The sequence below is a fragment of the Chiloscyllium plagiosum genome, unplaced genomic scaffold, assembly GCF_037043375.1.
Source record: "Chiloscyllium plagiosum isolate Xiang-an unplaced genomic scaffold, Cpla_swu_hap1 HiC_scaffold_2, whole genome shotgun sequence".
Taxonomy (NCBI): domain Eukaryota; kingdom Metazoa; phylum Chordata; class Chondrichthyes; order Orectolobiformes; family Hemiscylliidae; genus Chiloscyllium; species Chiloscyllium plagiosum.
In genome coordinates this window covers 117,732,694-117,749,816 of record NW_028270140.1, presented here as the reverse complement: position 1 = coordinate 117,749,816, position 17,123 = coordinate 117,732,694, and the positions used below count along the sequence as shown (strand labels likewise).

At 41.2% G+C, this 17,123-nt stretch overlaps 1 protein-coding gene across 7 annotated transcripts in view; it reads right to left on the bottom strand.

Annotated features, from left to right (window-relative positions):
- fcho2 (FCH and mu domain containing endocytic adaptor 2) overlaps positions 1 to 17,123 on the bottom strand; it is a 210,887-nt gene that overhangs the window by 60,222 nt on the left and 133,542 nt on the right. For 4 of the 7 annotated variants that reach the window (XM_088000048.1, XM_043707669.2, XM_043707660.2 and 1 more), the window contains 2 exons: positions 16,322 to 16,801; positions 7,835 to 7,950 (listed from right to left, as the gene is read on the bottom strand). In XM_088000048.1, coding sequence (XP_087856174.1) covers positions 7,835 to 7,950; positions 16,322 to 16,801 — 596 coding nt within the window. The remainder of the gene's footprint in view (positions 1 to 7,834; positions 7,951 to 16,321; positions 16,802 to 17,123) is intronic. The other 3 variants (XM_088000060.1, XM_088000064.1, XM_043707705.2) reach the window with 1 other exon arrangement.

The following is a 17,123-nucleotide window of genomic DNA, read 5'->3' as shown; positions in this document are numbered from 1 at the left end:
TAGCTTCCACAGCCCTCTGTGGTGGATAATTACGAAGATTCACGCACTTTGAATAAAGTAATTACTCTTGATCTAAGGCTTAAATAGCTGTCCCCTCTCCTCAGATTATGTCCCTTGGTTTTCTAGAGTCACAGACTGGGAGAAACATCCCATCTATATCTGCACTGTCATGGCCACCCAAGAAATTTAACAAGTTTCAAGGAACTAAATGACAGTGTAGAAGAATAGTTGAGGGGAATGATATGTATATTTGTGGATGACACAAAGACTGTCAACTTCTGGCCAGTTGTCAATTAGCCAAAGGCAATTTTAGATTACAAGAGGATATAGATGGATTGGTCAGATATAATTTAACCCTGATAGGAGTGAGGTGATGCATTTTGGAAGAAGTAACAAGACAAAGGGAGTGGTCAATGAATGGCAAGACACTGGGAAAGCACAGAGGAATACAGGGATCTTGGGTGCTAGTCTACAGATCCTGGAAGGGAGCAGGGCAGATTAATGGGTCAGTTAAGGCAGCATACTGGACACTTGCCTTCATCTGTCATGTAATAGTTTATGAAGACAGAGCGGTTTTGATGGAGCCACACAAAACTTTGGTTCAGTAACAGCTGGAGTACAGCATGCATTTCTGGTTACTGTACTCGAGCAAGGGTGTGATCACACTGGAGAGGATGTGGAGGATATTAACCAGGATTTGCTTGGAATGGAACATAGCTTAGCTATGTAGAGAGGCTGTATGAACTCAGGTTTTCTTTAGAACAGAGAAGGCTGGCAGGGAGTCTAATTGAGGTGTATAGGATTATGAAGGGCATGGACATCTTGGAGAAAAAGCAGCCGTTTCCCTTAGTCAACGACAAGAGCACATAATTTTGAAAGCCAGGAAGTTTAATAGACAATTTGAGGAACATATTTTCACCCAGCTGATGGTGGGAATCTGGAATATACTGCCTAGGAGGATACTTGAGGCAGAAAACCATTTAACCTTTAAAAAGTGCTTGGATGAGCACTTGAAATGTCATAACATTCAAGGCTAAAGGCCAGATGCTGGAAAGTGGGACGAGTGTAGATTTAGAATAGTTTTTGTTGGTGCAGACTTAATGGGCCACGGAGCATCTTCTGTATTGTATGAGTCCAGATCTCAGTCTTCAAAACTCTACAGAACAGACCCAAAATACTGTTTGCCTTTCTAATTGCTTGCTGCACCTGCATGATAATTTTGAGTCATTCTTGAACAAGGACACCCAGGCCTCTTTGTGTTTCCATGCTGTATAACTCTATGACACTAATGCCAGCACTTTTCAACTTCTCATCATTTAAGAAACGTTCTGTTTTTTTTCTCTACCAAAGTAAATAACTTCACATTTAGAAGTCTCCAACCTGACGATGTCCCACTTATTCCTACTCCTTTTTTCTGTCCATTAAACATTCTCAATTCATACTAGTATATTCCCTCAATCCTGTGCGATCTAATATTATTTATTAAGTTCCTCTGTTGGACTCTATCAAAATATTTCTGAAAAGTGAAATACACCACATCTGCTGGTTCTCCTATATCTGGATCCTTTGATCAAACATCTTCTCTTACTAATGTCCAATGTCATCTTTCGTCAAGACCAGTACTCCATTTCATTAAAATAAAACCAATTGCAAATGGTGAAAATCTGAAACAAAAACAGAAATTGCTGGAGAAACTCAGCAGGTCTGGCAGCATCTGTGGAGAGAAAGCAAAGTCAGTGTTTTGGGTTCAGTGATCCTTCATCAGTTTCTGTTTTTGAATCTAATCTCATTTTTCATTTTAGTATCTATTACTCTATCCTTAGATATTTAATTACCAATCTCTGTCACCCTGTAGCAATGCCTGTTAAAACATTCAAAAAATATTAATTTATCAAATTTCTGCATTCAAATCATGACTTTCTTTTGTGAATGCTTCATACTTTCAGAGAGTGCCTTTAATACAGCCTTATTCTCCATTTTGATATTATTTGATACTTGCCATTGTTTTGCATGATTTCTATTTTTGCACACTACACTTATCTCTTATACTAGTTTTGTTTCTCTTGAATCTGAGCGTCCTTTTGGTTTCCCATCACTCTGTCTTGGTTCACTAGAGTAAAGGTGCTATGTAGAAGTTGTGTTGTCATGATTTAATTAAGATTCATCTGAAGAAAGATTCTTTTATGAATCATTACCAAATTGAATCATGAGGCATACATGAATTTTCAATGTATGCATGATCTTTCAGTGTATATTTTACTTATGCCAATAAAAATAAGGTTAGTCACATTGTTAACTTCATTAGGTTTTTTCAACTGGAGTAACTTATACCTTTGGAATTATATAGCTGAAAACCATATATTCTCAATTAAATAAATTTAGCAAATATCATCTCCAAGTTTTTAAAATTTAATTTCCCTATCAATTCTTCAAATTTCTTGGTCTCTAAAATAGTCATTGATAAGTGTTTGGTTTAATGAGGGATATGCATCAATTAGGCAAGATCTAAGGTGGTGATCATTCATGAGGACATTACTGCACACATCTCCTATTCTAAAAAAATGGACAAAGAGGCTACTATAAAATATTTATATCTCATTAGTAAGGTATAAAAATCAAAGACATGATAGGTAATGCAAAAGTGAGTAGACACAGCCGCATAAGTAAATTTAATCTCAACAGACAAATCAGTAGAGAATGGAGAGTGATGTCACTAGATGGCCTTTACTTTTAATGAAAATAATCACAGCTAGCAAATCCAAGATGGGCCATGAACTGCTCATGCACTAGGCATCACCTGGGCAATTAAGAATTGGAATAATCTGAATTTACAGACATTTCTGATCACGCTATCAGTTGTTTGGAAAGGGTTAATAAGACTTACTTTTCAGTGTTTCAGGAATACAGGCAGAGGAGCCTGCAGAGTGGAGAGATAAATGAGAGGGGGGTGGGGGTGGGGAGAAAGTAGAATAGAGTACAATAGGTGAATGGGGATGGGGATGGAGGTCATAGGTCAGAGAGGAGGGTGGAGTGGATAGGTGGAAAGGTAGATAGGCAGGTAGGACAGGGCATGAGGGCGGTGCTGAGCTAGAAGGCTGGAGCTGGGGTGAGGTGGGGGGGAAGGGGAAATGAGGAAACTGTGAAATCCATATTGATGCCATGGGGTCGAAGTGTTCCATGGTGGAAGTTGAGGCGTTCTTTCTCCAGGCGTCGGATGGTGAGGGAACGGTGAGGGGCGGTGGAGGAGGCCCAGAAACTGCATGTCCTCGGCAGAGTGGGAGGGGGAGTTGAAATGTTGGGCCACACGGCGGTGGGGTTGATTGATGCGGGTGTCCCGGAGATGTTCCCTAAAGCGCTCTGCTAGGAGGCGTCCAGTCTCCCCAATGTAGAGGAGACCTCATCGGGAGAAACGGATACAATAAATGATATTGGTGGATGTGTAGGTGAAACTTTGATGGATGTGGAAGGCTCCTTTGGGGCCTTGGATGGAGGTGACGGAGGAGGTGTGGGCGCAGGTTTTGCAATTTCTGCGGTGGCTGGGGAGGGTGCCAGGAAAGGAGAGTGGGTTGTTGGGGGGGCGTGGACCTGACCAGGTAGTCACGGAGGGAAAGGTCTTTGCGGAAAGCGGAAATGAGTGGGGAGGGAAATATATCCCTGGTGATGGGGTCCGTTTGGAGGTGGCGGAAATGTCATCGGATGATATGGTTTTTGCGAAGGTTGGTAGGGTGGAAGGTGAGCACCAGGGGGGTTCTGTCCTTGTTATGGTTGGAGGAGTGGGGTTTGAGGGTGGAGGGGCGGGATGTGGATGAGATGCGTCGGAGGGCATCTTTAACCACGTGGGAAGGAAAATTGCAGTCTCTAAAGAAGGAGGCCATCTGGCGTGTTCTGTGGTGGGACTGGTCCTCCTGGGAGCAGATACGGCGGAGGCGGAGGAATTGGGAATACGGGATGGCATTTTTGCAGGAGGTAGGTACAATCCAGGTAGCTGTGGGAGTCGGTGGGTTTGTAAAAATGTCAGTGTCAAGTCAAGGTGTCAGAGGTGGTCCAGGTGAATTTAAGGTCGGAGTGGAATGTGTTGGTGAAGTTGATGAATTGCTCAACCTCCTTGCGGGAGCACGAGGTGGCGCCAATGCAGTCATCAATGTAGCGGAGGAAGAGGTGGGCAGTGGTGCCGGTGTAATTACGGAAGGTGGACTGTTCTATGTAGCCAACAAAGAGACAGGCATAGCTGGGGCCCATATGAGTGCCCATGGTTACCCCTTTGGTCTGGAGGAAGTGGGAGGATTCGAAGGTAAAATTGTTAAGGGTGAGGACAAGTTCAGCCAAACGAATGAGAGTGTTGGTGGAAGGGTACTGTTGGGGACTTCGGGAGAGGAAGAAACGGAGGGCTTGGAGGCGCTGGTCATGGTGGATGGAGGTGTAGAGGGATTGGATATCTATGGTGAAGATGAGGCGTTGGGGGCCTGGGAAATGGACGTCTTGGAGGAGGTGAAGGCCGTGGGTGGTGCTTCGAACTTTTGTGGGGAGTTCCTGGACTAGGGGGGATAGGACAGTGTCAAGGTAGGTGGAGATGAGTTCAGTGGGGCAGGAGCAGGCTAAGACAATGGGTCAGCCAGGGTGGTCAGGCTTGTGGATCTTGGGAAGGAGGTAGAATCGGGCAGTGCGTGGTTCCCGGACTATGAGGTTGGAAGCTCTGGGTGGGAGATCTTCTGAGGTGATGAGGTTCTGTATGGTCTGGGAGATGATGGTTTGGTGATGGGGGGGGGGGGGTGGGGTCATGGTCGAGGGGGTGGTAGGAGGAGGTGTTTTCGAGTTGGTGTCTGGCTTCAGCGGTATAGAGGTCAGTGCACCAAACTACCACTGCACCCCCTTTATCTGCTGGCTTGATGGTGAGGTTGGGATTGGAGCAGAGGGAGTGGAGGGCTGCACGTTGTGAGAGTGAGAGGTTGGAGTGGGGGAGGGGTGTAGACAGGTTGAGACGGTTAATGTCTCTGCGGCAGTTGGAAACGAAGAGAACGAGGGCAGGTAATAGGCTAGCGCGGGGTGTTCAGGTGGATGGAGTGTGTTGGAGGCGGGCAAAGGGGTCCTCGGAAGGTGGGTGGAAGTCTTGATTGTAAATATAAGCACAGAGGCGTAGGCAGCAGAAGTGTGCAACGTCACAATGTGTATTAAATTCATTGATGTGTGGACGGAGGGGGATAAAGGTGACGCCTTTGCTGAGGACTGATCGTTCGTCCTCAGTGAGGGAGGTCTGGGGGGATGGTGAAAACTCGACAGGGCTGGGAGCTGGGACCTGGGTAGGTGTGGAGCTGGGAGTAGGGGTGGAGCCTGTAACTGGAGTGGGTGTGGTGTTAGCGGGATTGGGGGTGGAGTCATGAGCAGGGTGGTGTTCCCCTCAGGGTTCTGGGGGCAGGGATGGTGACAGTGGGACCTGCGTGGGGGGGGGGCGTGTACTAGCTGTCATTTCTGTTGAATTTATTTGGATGACTTAGTAAATTGGTGAACGTTGTCTAGACACACTTACGCCAGGTGTATTCTCATATTTAGTTGGACTTACATTTAAAGCTAAATGAATTCTAGAATCCTAAATTCTCCTTAGAGGAAGATATGCTACTCTGAAGAACTTTCTTTATAGAGATAATTATTTTCTTGTATTTCACAAATGGAACATCTTGTCACATATAAATCATTTTGGTTTAATCTCTATTTAATGAGCTCTGATCATTTAAACAGCTTGGTGTTAAATAAATCAACTACTTATTCCAAAGTTGATTTCTTTATCAATACATATTTTATTAAGAAATACAAATAGCAATAATCTGGGGCATTAAAGAAATGTGAGAATAATTAAACGACTTTTACAAAGTAACATAACTCCGCAACTGAAAATTCTAACTCTACCCCTTCCTGCCACAAAGCCACACCAAACAGCTGTGATTCAGAAATGAATTACTCTGTTGTTAGGATGACCATATCTGTGGGAAGTAGCACTGGTATCACCAAATTGAGCACGGGATTTAGAGCTTCCCTGTTGGCTGGAGGCACTGGATCACATCTGTTAGGTTGAGAGTTACAAAGGTAGGATGTTTTCAAGACATGGTCACCCCATAGCTTAAGGAAGTGCAGTCTGGGAACAAATGGGTGACCACCAGTCAAAAAGAAGGGAGGCAAGCAAGCTTAACTGCAGGAGGCACAGGTTGTTTTTGTGACTGGAAACCTGTGTCCAGTGATTTACCATAGGATTCAGAGCTAGGTCCCTTGCTGTTTGTAGCATTCATTAATGATCTAGACATGAATGGCAGAGGTTTCATCAGTAATGTTGCAGATGACATGAAAACTGGTGGTATGATAAATGAAACCTGTAGACAATATAGACAGGTCAGATGGGCAGAACATTGGCAAAGAAAACTTAATCCAGAAAACCGAGATGATGCATTCTGGGAGGACTAACAAAGCAAGAAAGTACACAAATGAACAGTAAAACTCTAGTAGTACAGAGGATCAGAAGGACTTGTTGTACTTGTCCACAGATTTAGGAAGGCCACAAGATAGGTGAATAAGGTGGCTAAGAAGGCATATAGGATATTTGACTTTATTAGTCAAAGCACTGAATTCGAGAACAGGAAGGTTATGATTGAGACATTACTTAGGCCTCAGCTGGAGTACTGTATGCAGTTCTGGTCTCCACACTATATGCTCTAGATGAGATTCATCACTATTATGACAATCTGACAAGGTGGTCGAGGCAGGAACAACCTCACCACTTCAGAAATATCTAAATGAACACTTGACACACCACAGCATATAAGGCTATGGTCCATGTGTTGAAAAAATGGGACTGCAATAGTAAGGTGCTTGATGACTGATGAGGACATAGTGGGCCAAACAGCCTCTTTCTATGTTGTAAAACTCTTATGACTCTAGTGTGCCACTCCACCTTATAAAGGTTACCAGAGAAATGCTGTGCTTGATCACGGACATTTTGCAAGGTGTCCCTTTGTTTTTCAGAAGGAATGCAGAAGATATAGCAGAACAGCACCAGTTAGTAAAGAAGAAAGAGATGTAAAGTGGAGGTGAATTTTGTCCTCTCTGCAGGTACAGAATGTCCAACATCGTCAGGACCTCCTCCAGCAAGACCTTCACCTGTATTCACAACATATTTGCCTTCTCCTTTGGTCCCCATTACCCTGCATTAGCCAGACCACTCCAGATATTTAATGGAAGTGGCTGCATGCAGTTCTACAAAGATTGCTTGTGTCCTAGCAGATGTCTGCTTTAGCATCTCTACGCAAGTTCAAAGTATGCTAACAGCTAACTGGATCAAAACTGCAATTTAATACCACTTTCAAATACGTGCAGCTGTCACCATTCTAGATTTTTCAGTGATGTTAAGATGCACATCTGGAGCAGGTAGGACTTGAACCTGGGCCTCCTGACCTGTTACCATTCTAGAATTATGTTATCATAACATTTATTTAGTCCCTAATCTCAACTTTGCAGAAAAATAATCTGAGACCGTATCTATGTGCTCCGTTTTACCAGTTCTGCAACTGCCTATCTATTACTGCAAGTGAAATAAGGAAGATGTAAAAATATATGGAACCATTTATTTGAAATTATTTGTACTTGTAACAAATATCTTAAAAACAGAACAGAACAGACAACATACTCTGGTTTCTGTGTTCATACTCAAGAATTAACACAAAGTAAACTTTAACATTAACTTGCACGCTTTTTCTTAATTAATCCAGATGTAAATATTCTTAAAATATTTTCCATTAATAAAAACAATTTATGCAAAAATGAATTTTAAGCGTTGAGAAAAGCATCTTACTATTTCATTAATTCCACCCAGTTTTCCCGCCGAAAGCTTTGGTCTAGAAGTGGGACGAGGTGGTGGCACAATCATACTTGTATTAAGTGGGGTGGTAGGTCTTGCTGGGGGTGAGACTAAAAAGGGAGATTGAAAGAAGTAAAACACAATATTGAGAGAAATACCAGTTAACAGAATGATGAAACATCATATTTTCCAATTGTGAATGCAGCACTCATTTAAAAACATACTTGAGTTGAAATCAAGTTTGATTTTTAAATTTTTTTTAAATTAAAAAGTTCTTGTAATGAAAACTCTCATACCACATGTTACTGAAATTCAAAGCTAGTCTACATAACTCATAGTTAGTTGCTATTGACTAGAGGCTGTATAATTCAAAAGGCTAACAGAGTGAAGTTTCAAAATATCATAGTAACTTGTATCTTATTCTGCAACACACAACATATTTAAAAACAATTCCTCCAATCACCTACAGTAATATTATTTTGTTTCTGTCTGTCAGGACTGCTTTGATTAGTCAGTTCAAGTGGCAGGTCTACTGATGGTTTATCAAGTGCCTGTCGCTCGCATACTCAGAGTCATATGGAAGACTGCAGCACATGGTACACCTGTGCCTGCTAATAATTCATAATTGTAGGTTTGAATTTGGTTGAGAACATGAAAAGCAGATATAAGGGAGGCCCAACAAAAATACAGATTGTAAGAGATTGTTTCCATGAGGAATGGGGAGTTGATTCAACAAAGGTATCAGTCTATATCCTCTAAAGTCTCTCTCAACAAGTGTATATCGAATGGGCATGCTATTATACAAGGAAGGAGCAGTTAGAACTTTTCCGAAAAACTTGAATCCTAAACAAGGATTTTGTCATGAATATTAGCAATTGAGAAGCCACTTTCTTTGATGCTAGATACTGAGATTATAATAGGTGAATTTTAAGGAAGTATTTATTTTTGAATAATATGGAGCCCACAGATGAACCTAACTTTTCAACTCAGGAATAACCAGCCTCCAATTATACTTGCATATTCTATCACTATAAAAAAAGTCACAAGGCCAGATCTTGTAAAAATGTATATTTATATTCCTAGAATTATTTTTACGCATGAATAGCTTTACTTGGCTGTTTCCAGAGTGAGAGGTTTTGATTCTGTTCAAGTCTTAGATGAAAAATAACCAGAAACACTGTATTTAAAGTAGTACTAATTCAATAAAGATATTTATTTGACCACAAATGTTTTGTGGATATTTGCTTATATTTCAAAGAACCTAGCAAGAACACTTTGATTTAATTTAGTATCATACAACTATGATAGCCCTGAAGAAGGGCTAATGCCCGAAACGTCGATTCTGCTGTTCCCTAGATGCTGCCTGACCTGCTGCGCTTCTCCAGCAACACATTTCCATATCATACAACTACATTTACTAATGTATATCTGCAACAATAGTTGCAAATTATTTTCATGCTGCTTATATAGAAAACAATTCCAAACCATATATGGGAAAGAACTTCCAGTAGACTCTCCATCATTACTCAATGTTAAAAGGATCTTAATTTAGCTTGCTTTGTTGGTATTTCTTAATCAAAGAATCAAAATCTAGCATCACATAATGGAAGTCAATGTCAGTTTTAAACAAAGTAAAGGTTTGTTCATTTGTCCAGAAAAAATGGAAACAAACTCAAGCAAGACTGTGTGTTAACTTAATAAATAGATTTTTTATAAACATTAAAATGGATACTGCCTCTGGCTTAGGGCCCATGCACTCCAAAGTAGTTAAAAGACTAGGTGAGCCCAAATCCAGAGTTCTAAACCTTAGCCTAACCACTGTGGAAAGATGAAAAGAAGCGAATACTGTACTGTTCCTGCGCAATGTGTAGCAAAATTACTAGTTTCAAAGCAGTAAGGGCCGAGGAATAAAAAAGTCAAAAACTGACGTTTAAAAAAATTAAATAATATTCACCAGAAAATTAAATGATCAAACTCTATAATATTAGCAATTGCTTCTCCTAATTGCACTGTATTGATGAACCAGCCATTAAATAGTATAAAGAGTGTAATATTGACAACCCTCCTTTCGACAAGTAGGTGCTTGGTATTAACTTGGTAATCAGAACTCTAATATTTCTGAAGAAGAGAAATGCTGTTGAAGCTTTTTGTCTTGCACTCATCAAGGCAGAGTCACATGTAAGTAACTTTCAAAGACAGAGAAAATTTATACTCTACAAGATGAGGATACGGATTAGGAGGTAGTGGATTCTGATTGGTACAGAAGTTGTTACAGAATCATTGAGACATACAGCCTGGAAATGGACCTGACAGTCCAACTCGTATATGCCAACCAGACATCCTAATCTGATCTAGTCCCATTTACCTACATTTGGCCCATAATACTCAAAACCCTTCTTTATCACATACCCATCCAGATGTCATTTACATGTTGTAATTGTAACCACCTCCACCCGCTTCCTTTGGCAGCTCAGTCTATAAAAGCACCACCCTCTGTAAGGAAAAGTTGCCCCCTCAGATCCTTTTTAAATCTTTGTCTTCTCAACTTAACATATGACCTCTAGTTTTGGACTTCCCCATGCTAGGATTAAGACCTTGGCTATTCACCCGCAGCATGCCTCTCATGATTTTATAACCTCTATAAGGTCACTCCTCAAAGATATCATGGACAATGGACTAAGAGATGCCCCTGACGGTCACAGGGTATACCATCAAAGGAGCTGAAAATGTGTTGCTGGAAAAGCGCAGCAGGTCAGGCAGCATCCAAGGAACAGGAGAATCGATGTTTCGGGCATAAGCCCTTCTTCAGGAAAAAGAAGGGCTTATGCCTGAAACATCGATTCTCCTGTTCCTTGGATGCTGCCTGACCTGCTGCGCTTTTCCAGCAACACATTTTCAGCTCGGATCTCCAGCATCTGCAGTCCTCACTTTCTCCTAGAAGATACCATCATAGGAGGCATACACTATTCCTAATTGATTGGCAAATCAAAGGGATTTGACAATAAGACATTATCAAGAAGAAGGCAATACTGAAGACAACAGCTCTGTAATTTCCCAGAAATTCAAAAAACACCCAAGTTTTGAACATACTCCTTTTGTTTGCAGAGAACGGGTCCACCATATGTTGCTTCTAGCAAGCAAAAAATGAGCCTGACGGAATATTTAAAATTGTTTTTTAGTGTACGTTCAGCAAATGCTGCCTAACCACGGAATCACATCTAACAGTTTTTAAATCTGTCACTTTGAGTTTTGCAAGTAATGACTTGCTGAGAGCAGTCTGTACTCTCCAATTACTGGTATAACTGCAGGAACATGCTGCTTGAATTGATTAGCTAGTCGCTGGGGCATATGGTCTATGTACCGCCATTATATTGTCAACGAACCTCACTAGCCTTCAATGCACTACAGAACAGTTAAACGTAAAGCTTTTACATAAATTTAAACCCGTTTCGTCAAAGCCATGTTTGAAACTTGGTCTGAAGTGCACAAAATTCTTTCATTTTTCAATTTGATTCATTAGTCTCACTATATTGTCTTCAAAGATGACAACAGTATAAATAATACTTCTTGAAAGACACTTGCACTGTAAACTCACTTAAGCAGAAGTAGCTGAGCAAAGCAATTCTGAAACTTCTAAACACAGTAAAGTCTCTGATTACACAATCTCTGAAAGTGTTCTTTTTCCAATTCACTTGTAGTATGTGGGCATCACTAGCTGGACAACGTTTATTGTCCCTCCCTAGTTGTCCTCGATAATATGAGGACGAGCTACCTTCTTGAACCACTGCAGTCCATGTGCTGAAGATAGACCAACAATGCGCTTAACAGTGTAGGAATGGTAATATTTTTCCAATTCAGGATGGTGAGTGGTTTGGGAACTTGGTGTTCCCATGTATGTGCTGTCCTTGTCCTTCTGGATGGAAATGTTGTGGGTTTGGAAGGTGCTGTCTTTAGGATTGTTGATGAATCTCTGCCATGCGTCTTGTAGATAGTACACACTGCTACTACCAAATGTCAGTGGTAGAAGGAATGGATACTTGTAAACGTGGTGCCAATCAATCGGGCTGCTTTGTCCTGGATGGAACACAGTGGATTAGAATAAAATAGAAATTTATTGTCACGTGCCATTTTACATGAAAAATTCAGTGTAAAGTTTTAAAAGTTGCACCTATATTAATGACAGAAGTCTTACATAATTTTTAAAAAGTAAAATTAAGACAAAGTTCATCACAGTTCAATTAACAGCTCCTGGGCTCAGAAAAAGCCTTTTAAGGAATGATGGAATACCCTGAAGTCACAGCTGGGATGAGACCGCCATTCTGGGACAAGAATGTCATGCCAGGCTGCTGGAAACCACCACATCACTGGGACAGGAGGAGCCCCCTATTCCCCATCTGATGCTCCTCCTGCTGCTGATCCGCCCCTTTGAAATGTTTCTGCTCCTTCAGACGTTCAGGCCTAGCTGCGGTCCTGGAGGCTTAGACCAGCCTGAGTCCAGGCCAGGCGAATCAGCCCAGGACCTACTCCTTGATCGTTTGGAGGCTTCCTCCTTTACCCAGCAGTCTCCATGCTTTAAAGAAAACGAGGAAAAAAGAAAACAAAGAAGAAAAAGAATGGAGGTAAAGAGAAGAAACAAGAGAGAAAGAAAGCAAATGGGTGTGAATGAGCCCCAGGCTCAGCTCCCCTACTCTGCCGTCATCTTGGGTCATGCTTGATGGTGTCTGGCTTCTTGATTGTTGATGGAGCTGCATACATCCACAGTGTATTCCATCACACTCTTAACCTGTGCCTTGTGGACAGGTTTTGGAGAGTCAGGAGGTGAGTTACTTGCCACAGTATTCCTCGTTTCTAACTGCTCTTGTAGCCACTTGTGTTGATAATGGGAGATTTAGTGATGGTAGCACTTTTCCATGTCAAGGTGTGGTGTTTAGATTGTCTCTTACTGGAGGTGGTCATTGCCTGACATTTGTGTGGCATGAATGTCACTTGCCACTTGTTAGCCCAAGCCTGGATATTGTCCAAATCTTGTTGCATTTGAACATGGACTGCTTCAGTATCGGAGTCGTCATGAATGGTACTGAACACTGTACAACAATCAGCGAACATTTCTACTTCTGATGTTACAATGGAGGGAAGGCCATTGATGAATGAGCTGAATGTGATTGGGTCAAGGACACTAGTCTGAGGAACTCCTGCAGAGATGTACTGGAGCTGAGATGACTGACTTTCAACAACTTCAACCACCTTCCTAGTGTCAGATATGACTCCAACCAGTGGAGAATTTATCCCTTGATTTCCATTCATTCCAGATTTGCTTGGGCTTCTTGTTGTCCCATTTGGTTAAATGCAGCCTTGATGTCAAGGGCTGTCACTCTCACCTCACCTCTGGAATTCAGCACTTTTGTCCATGTTTGAACCAAGGCTGCAATGAGGTCAGCAGCTAAGTGATCCTGGAAGAACCCAAAATAGGTGTCACTGAGAAGGTTACTGCTGAGCAGGTGTTGCTTGATAACATTGTTGATGATATCTTCCATTGCTTGGCTGATGAGGTGGTAATTGGCTGGGTTGGATTTTTCCTGCTTTTTGTGTATATACCTGGGCAATCTGCCAACTTATCAAGTAGATGCCTGTGCTGTAACTGTACTGGAACTGATCGGCTAGGGGAACGGCAAGTTCTGGAGCACAAGTCTTCAGCACTACTGTTGGAATGTTGTCAGGGGCAATAGCCTTTGCAGTATCCAGTGCCTCTAACTGTTTCTTGATATCACATGGAGTGAATTGAATTGGCTGATGATTGGTACCTGTGAATGTGGGGACCACTGGAGGACACCGAGATGAATCATCCATTCAACATTTATGGTTGAAGACTGCTGTGAAAGCTTCAGCTTTATCTTTTGTACTGATGTGTTGGGATCTTCCATCATTGAGGAGGAGGATATTTGTTGAGGCTACTCCTCCAGTAAGTCATTTAAATGTCCACCACCATTCACAACTGGATATGGCAAGACTGCAGATCTTAGATCTGATCCATTGATTGTGGGACTGCTTAGCTTTGTCTTCACTTGTTGCTTATGCTGTTTAGCATGCAAGTAGTCCTGTTTGATGGCTTCACCAGGTTGACACCTCATTTTTCAATATGCCCTGTCTTGCTCCTGGCATGTCCTCCTGCATTCTCCACTCAACCAGAGTAGATCCCCTAGCTTGATGGTAATGGTTGAATGGGGATAGGCCAGGACATGACATTGCTGATTGTGCGGGAATATAATTCTGCTGCTGTTGACAGCACACAGGACCTCATGGATGGTCTAGTCTGGAAGTTGTTAGATCTGTTCAAAATCTGTCCCATGTAGTGCAGTGATAGCATCGCACAACACGATGAAGAGTATTCTCAATGTCGGAAATGGGACTTCATCTCCACAAGATACAGTGGTCACTCTTACCAAAACTGTCATGGTCAGATGCATCTGCCAGCAGATTAGTACGGATGAGGTCAAGTATGGTTTTCCCTCTTCTTGGTTCTCTCACCACTGCTGCAGACCCAGTTTAGCAGCTATGTTCTTTAGGGCCCAACCAGCTTCATCACTAGTGTTGCTGTCGACAAATTCTTTGTGGTGGACATAGAAATCCCCCACCCAGAGTATATCTGTGCTCTTGCCACCCCAGTGTTTCCTCCAAGTATTGTTCAACATGGAGAAGTACTGATTCATCAGCGGTGGGATGATGAATCAGTACTTGGTAACAGCAGGTGGTTTCCTTGCTCATGTTTAACCTGAAGCTAGACACTTGATGGCGCCTGAAGTCCCAATCTGTATACTAGTGTCCCACCCACCTACGCTGGCTGTGTCCTGTTGGTGGGACAGGACATATCCAGGAATGGGATGGTGCTAAGTCATATTTACAGAATCATACCTTCCAAATAATGTTAGGCTGTTGATTGACTAGTCTGTGAAATACTCTCCCAATTTTGGTGCTAGCCCTCAGACATCAGGAAGGATAGTCAAGTCAACAGGGCTGATCTTGCAGTTGTCTTTTTCCATGCCTAGGTCGACGCCAGGTAATCCTTCTGGTTTCGTGAAGAGCTTGTTCTCGCACAGGCTTCAATTCTGATATGCTTTGTCCCACATCAAACATAAAGGGATATTTACTGAGTGTGAACACATGTCTATCAATTACACTTTTTCAATTAAATAAAAGCTAAAGACAACCATGACAATGCTTTCATCAATCAGAGTGGGCTTGTTTGGTTAAACAAAAGCCTAGCAGTTTATTGTTCATGGTGTGTTCTTCATGGCAATGCCCCTGGCAATCAGCTCCTTCTTCTCATGAACTACAAGTTATTGTTTCCTTTGAAATTGAGTATTCTTGCAATGCTGTCTTGATGAGCACAAGACAAAAAGCTTCTACAGAATGTTTTCTTTCTGCAAAACTAAAATGAATGTATAGTTGAAGCTATACTTAGATCTGAATATATTGAAACTTCTCAAAGTGATTTGGTGCAGGGACTGCAGCAAGATGTGACAACTATTCCTAGCTTCTAATCAGCACTTAATTAGATGGTATTTTCTTCATTTGAAACATGCAGAACAAATGCCTACTCTAAGTATCTCTCTGCTGTAGCATTTATGCCTTTGTAAAATTCACAAAGGAAACACAGCTACTAATCAAGCCTTTTATGTCAGGCACAAAATACTTAGACAATCTTAATTCTCCATAACTTGAAATTTTAAATCTTGAAAAAGTATGTTCTGCATTACTAGCTTCAAAGACCTACTTTCAACAGTCAGCCTGGCCTGAATTAAATTCTTAAAGGTTATGTCAGTTGGATATCAGAATATTTCTTCAAAAAGATTAATCAATCAGACCAATGTGCATTTTGCTGATGATCCTTACATTGAATTTTGAATAATCTGGATCCCATCTCCTTCTCAGAAAATTAACATTTAAATCGCAAAAGTGACATGCTAGTTTAACATATCGCCTGTACTTCTTACGTTTAAACCTCTTCCACTTAATTTAATTGTACTCAAACATAATATGATTGTTCAAATTCCAAGTTTAAACTTTTCGTCTTTTTAATGCACCTATTACTAACATAAATTCGATGTCAGTACAAGACACATATATGCCCATAATCTGACTTATATCTGATATCAAATAACATTAACAAGGATTGAAGATGGTAGACATTTTGAAAATCACATCAACTTTGTTATCACTAATAAAACAATGCCTTTAGTAGCTCAATTTCAAAAGTTAGGAAATTTACAGATTTAACTAACGTAGGTTAGCAAAGTCAGTGTAATCACATGTTTACGCGGCTAGTCCACATTTGTACAATTTGGCCATCTAGAGAAATGTCTTGCTACTTAAAGAGAAATTGATTTGACCTATTACGCTTAAAAGTACAGGACATGCTGTTAATGAAAGATATGTGCACAGTCAGAATATTAAGCAGTATTGTACAAATCGTTCTTGCCATACCATCATTTAAGTGAGTAACCATAGCTGTTAAACTAACATCCACTGGCTGAGCTGCAGGAAAACAGAATCCTTCAGATCCAGTTTTATTCTCTTCCACGCATATTTTCTTGTCGCCTGTAAAATCACCCTGAAGGTCACTTTGGTCATCAAAAATGCTGCTGGAAGACGACAACTGAAAAGAGGCCACAGGAGGATTGGAGTTTGGTGAAGTTCTAGTTTGTGCTGTTTGTTTCAACTCTGAGTTTAAAGGTTTTCTTGGATTTAGTTCATCAGTAAATGAAATCCACTTGGTTCGTGAAGTAGGAATATCAGAAGGACCATTTAAGGTTTCTAAACTTGCTGCTACACTAAAACCTGAGCCAGGACTAGTACTCTTAGACTCACAGCTTGGCTGATGCTTCACTGAGGCCTCATATTCTACACCCCATGGTGAAATAGGACTTGAGAAAGTTGAGCTCCCTTCATGCCATGTTAATTCAGCTGAAGGAAAAGGAAAAATTGAAAGCTTGGGAAATAAATGCATTAAAAAGGTGTGCAATATTAACTTAACTCTATACATGTTTTTCATAAAGTGCTTCCACAATCTTTGTGACAAAGCAATCTAAAGCTAGGTTACAGGGAGTATCAAGCAAAGTGCAGGACTAAATAATTTATGGGAGTCTTGAGCAGTACCTTTAAAAACTTACACAACTACTTAAATTGAATAAAATCAAAGTTAGTCATAGCACATTATTAAGTTGGCCACATGCTTAGAGATCAACTTATTAATGTCAATTGCCCAAATTAAATAAATATTATGGTA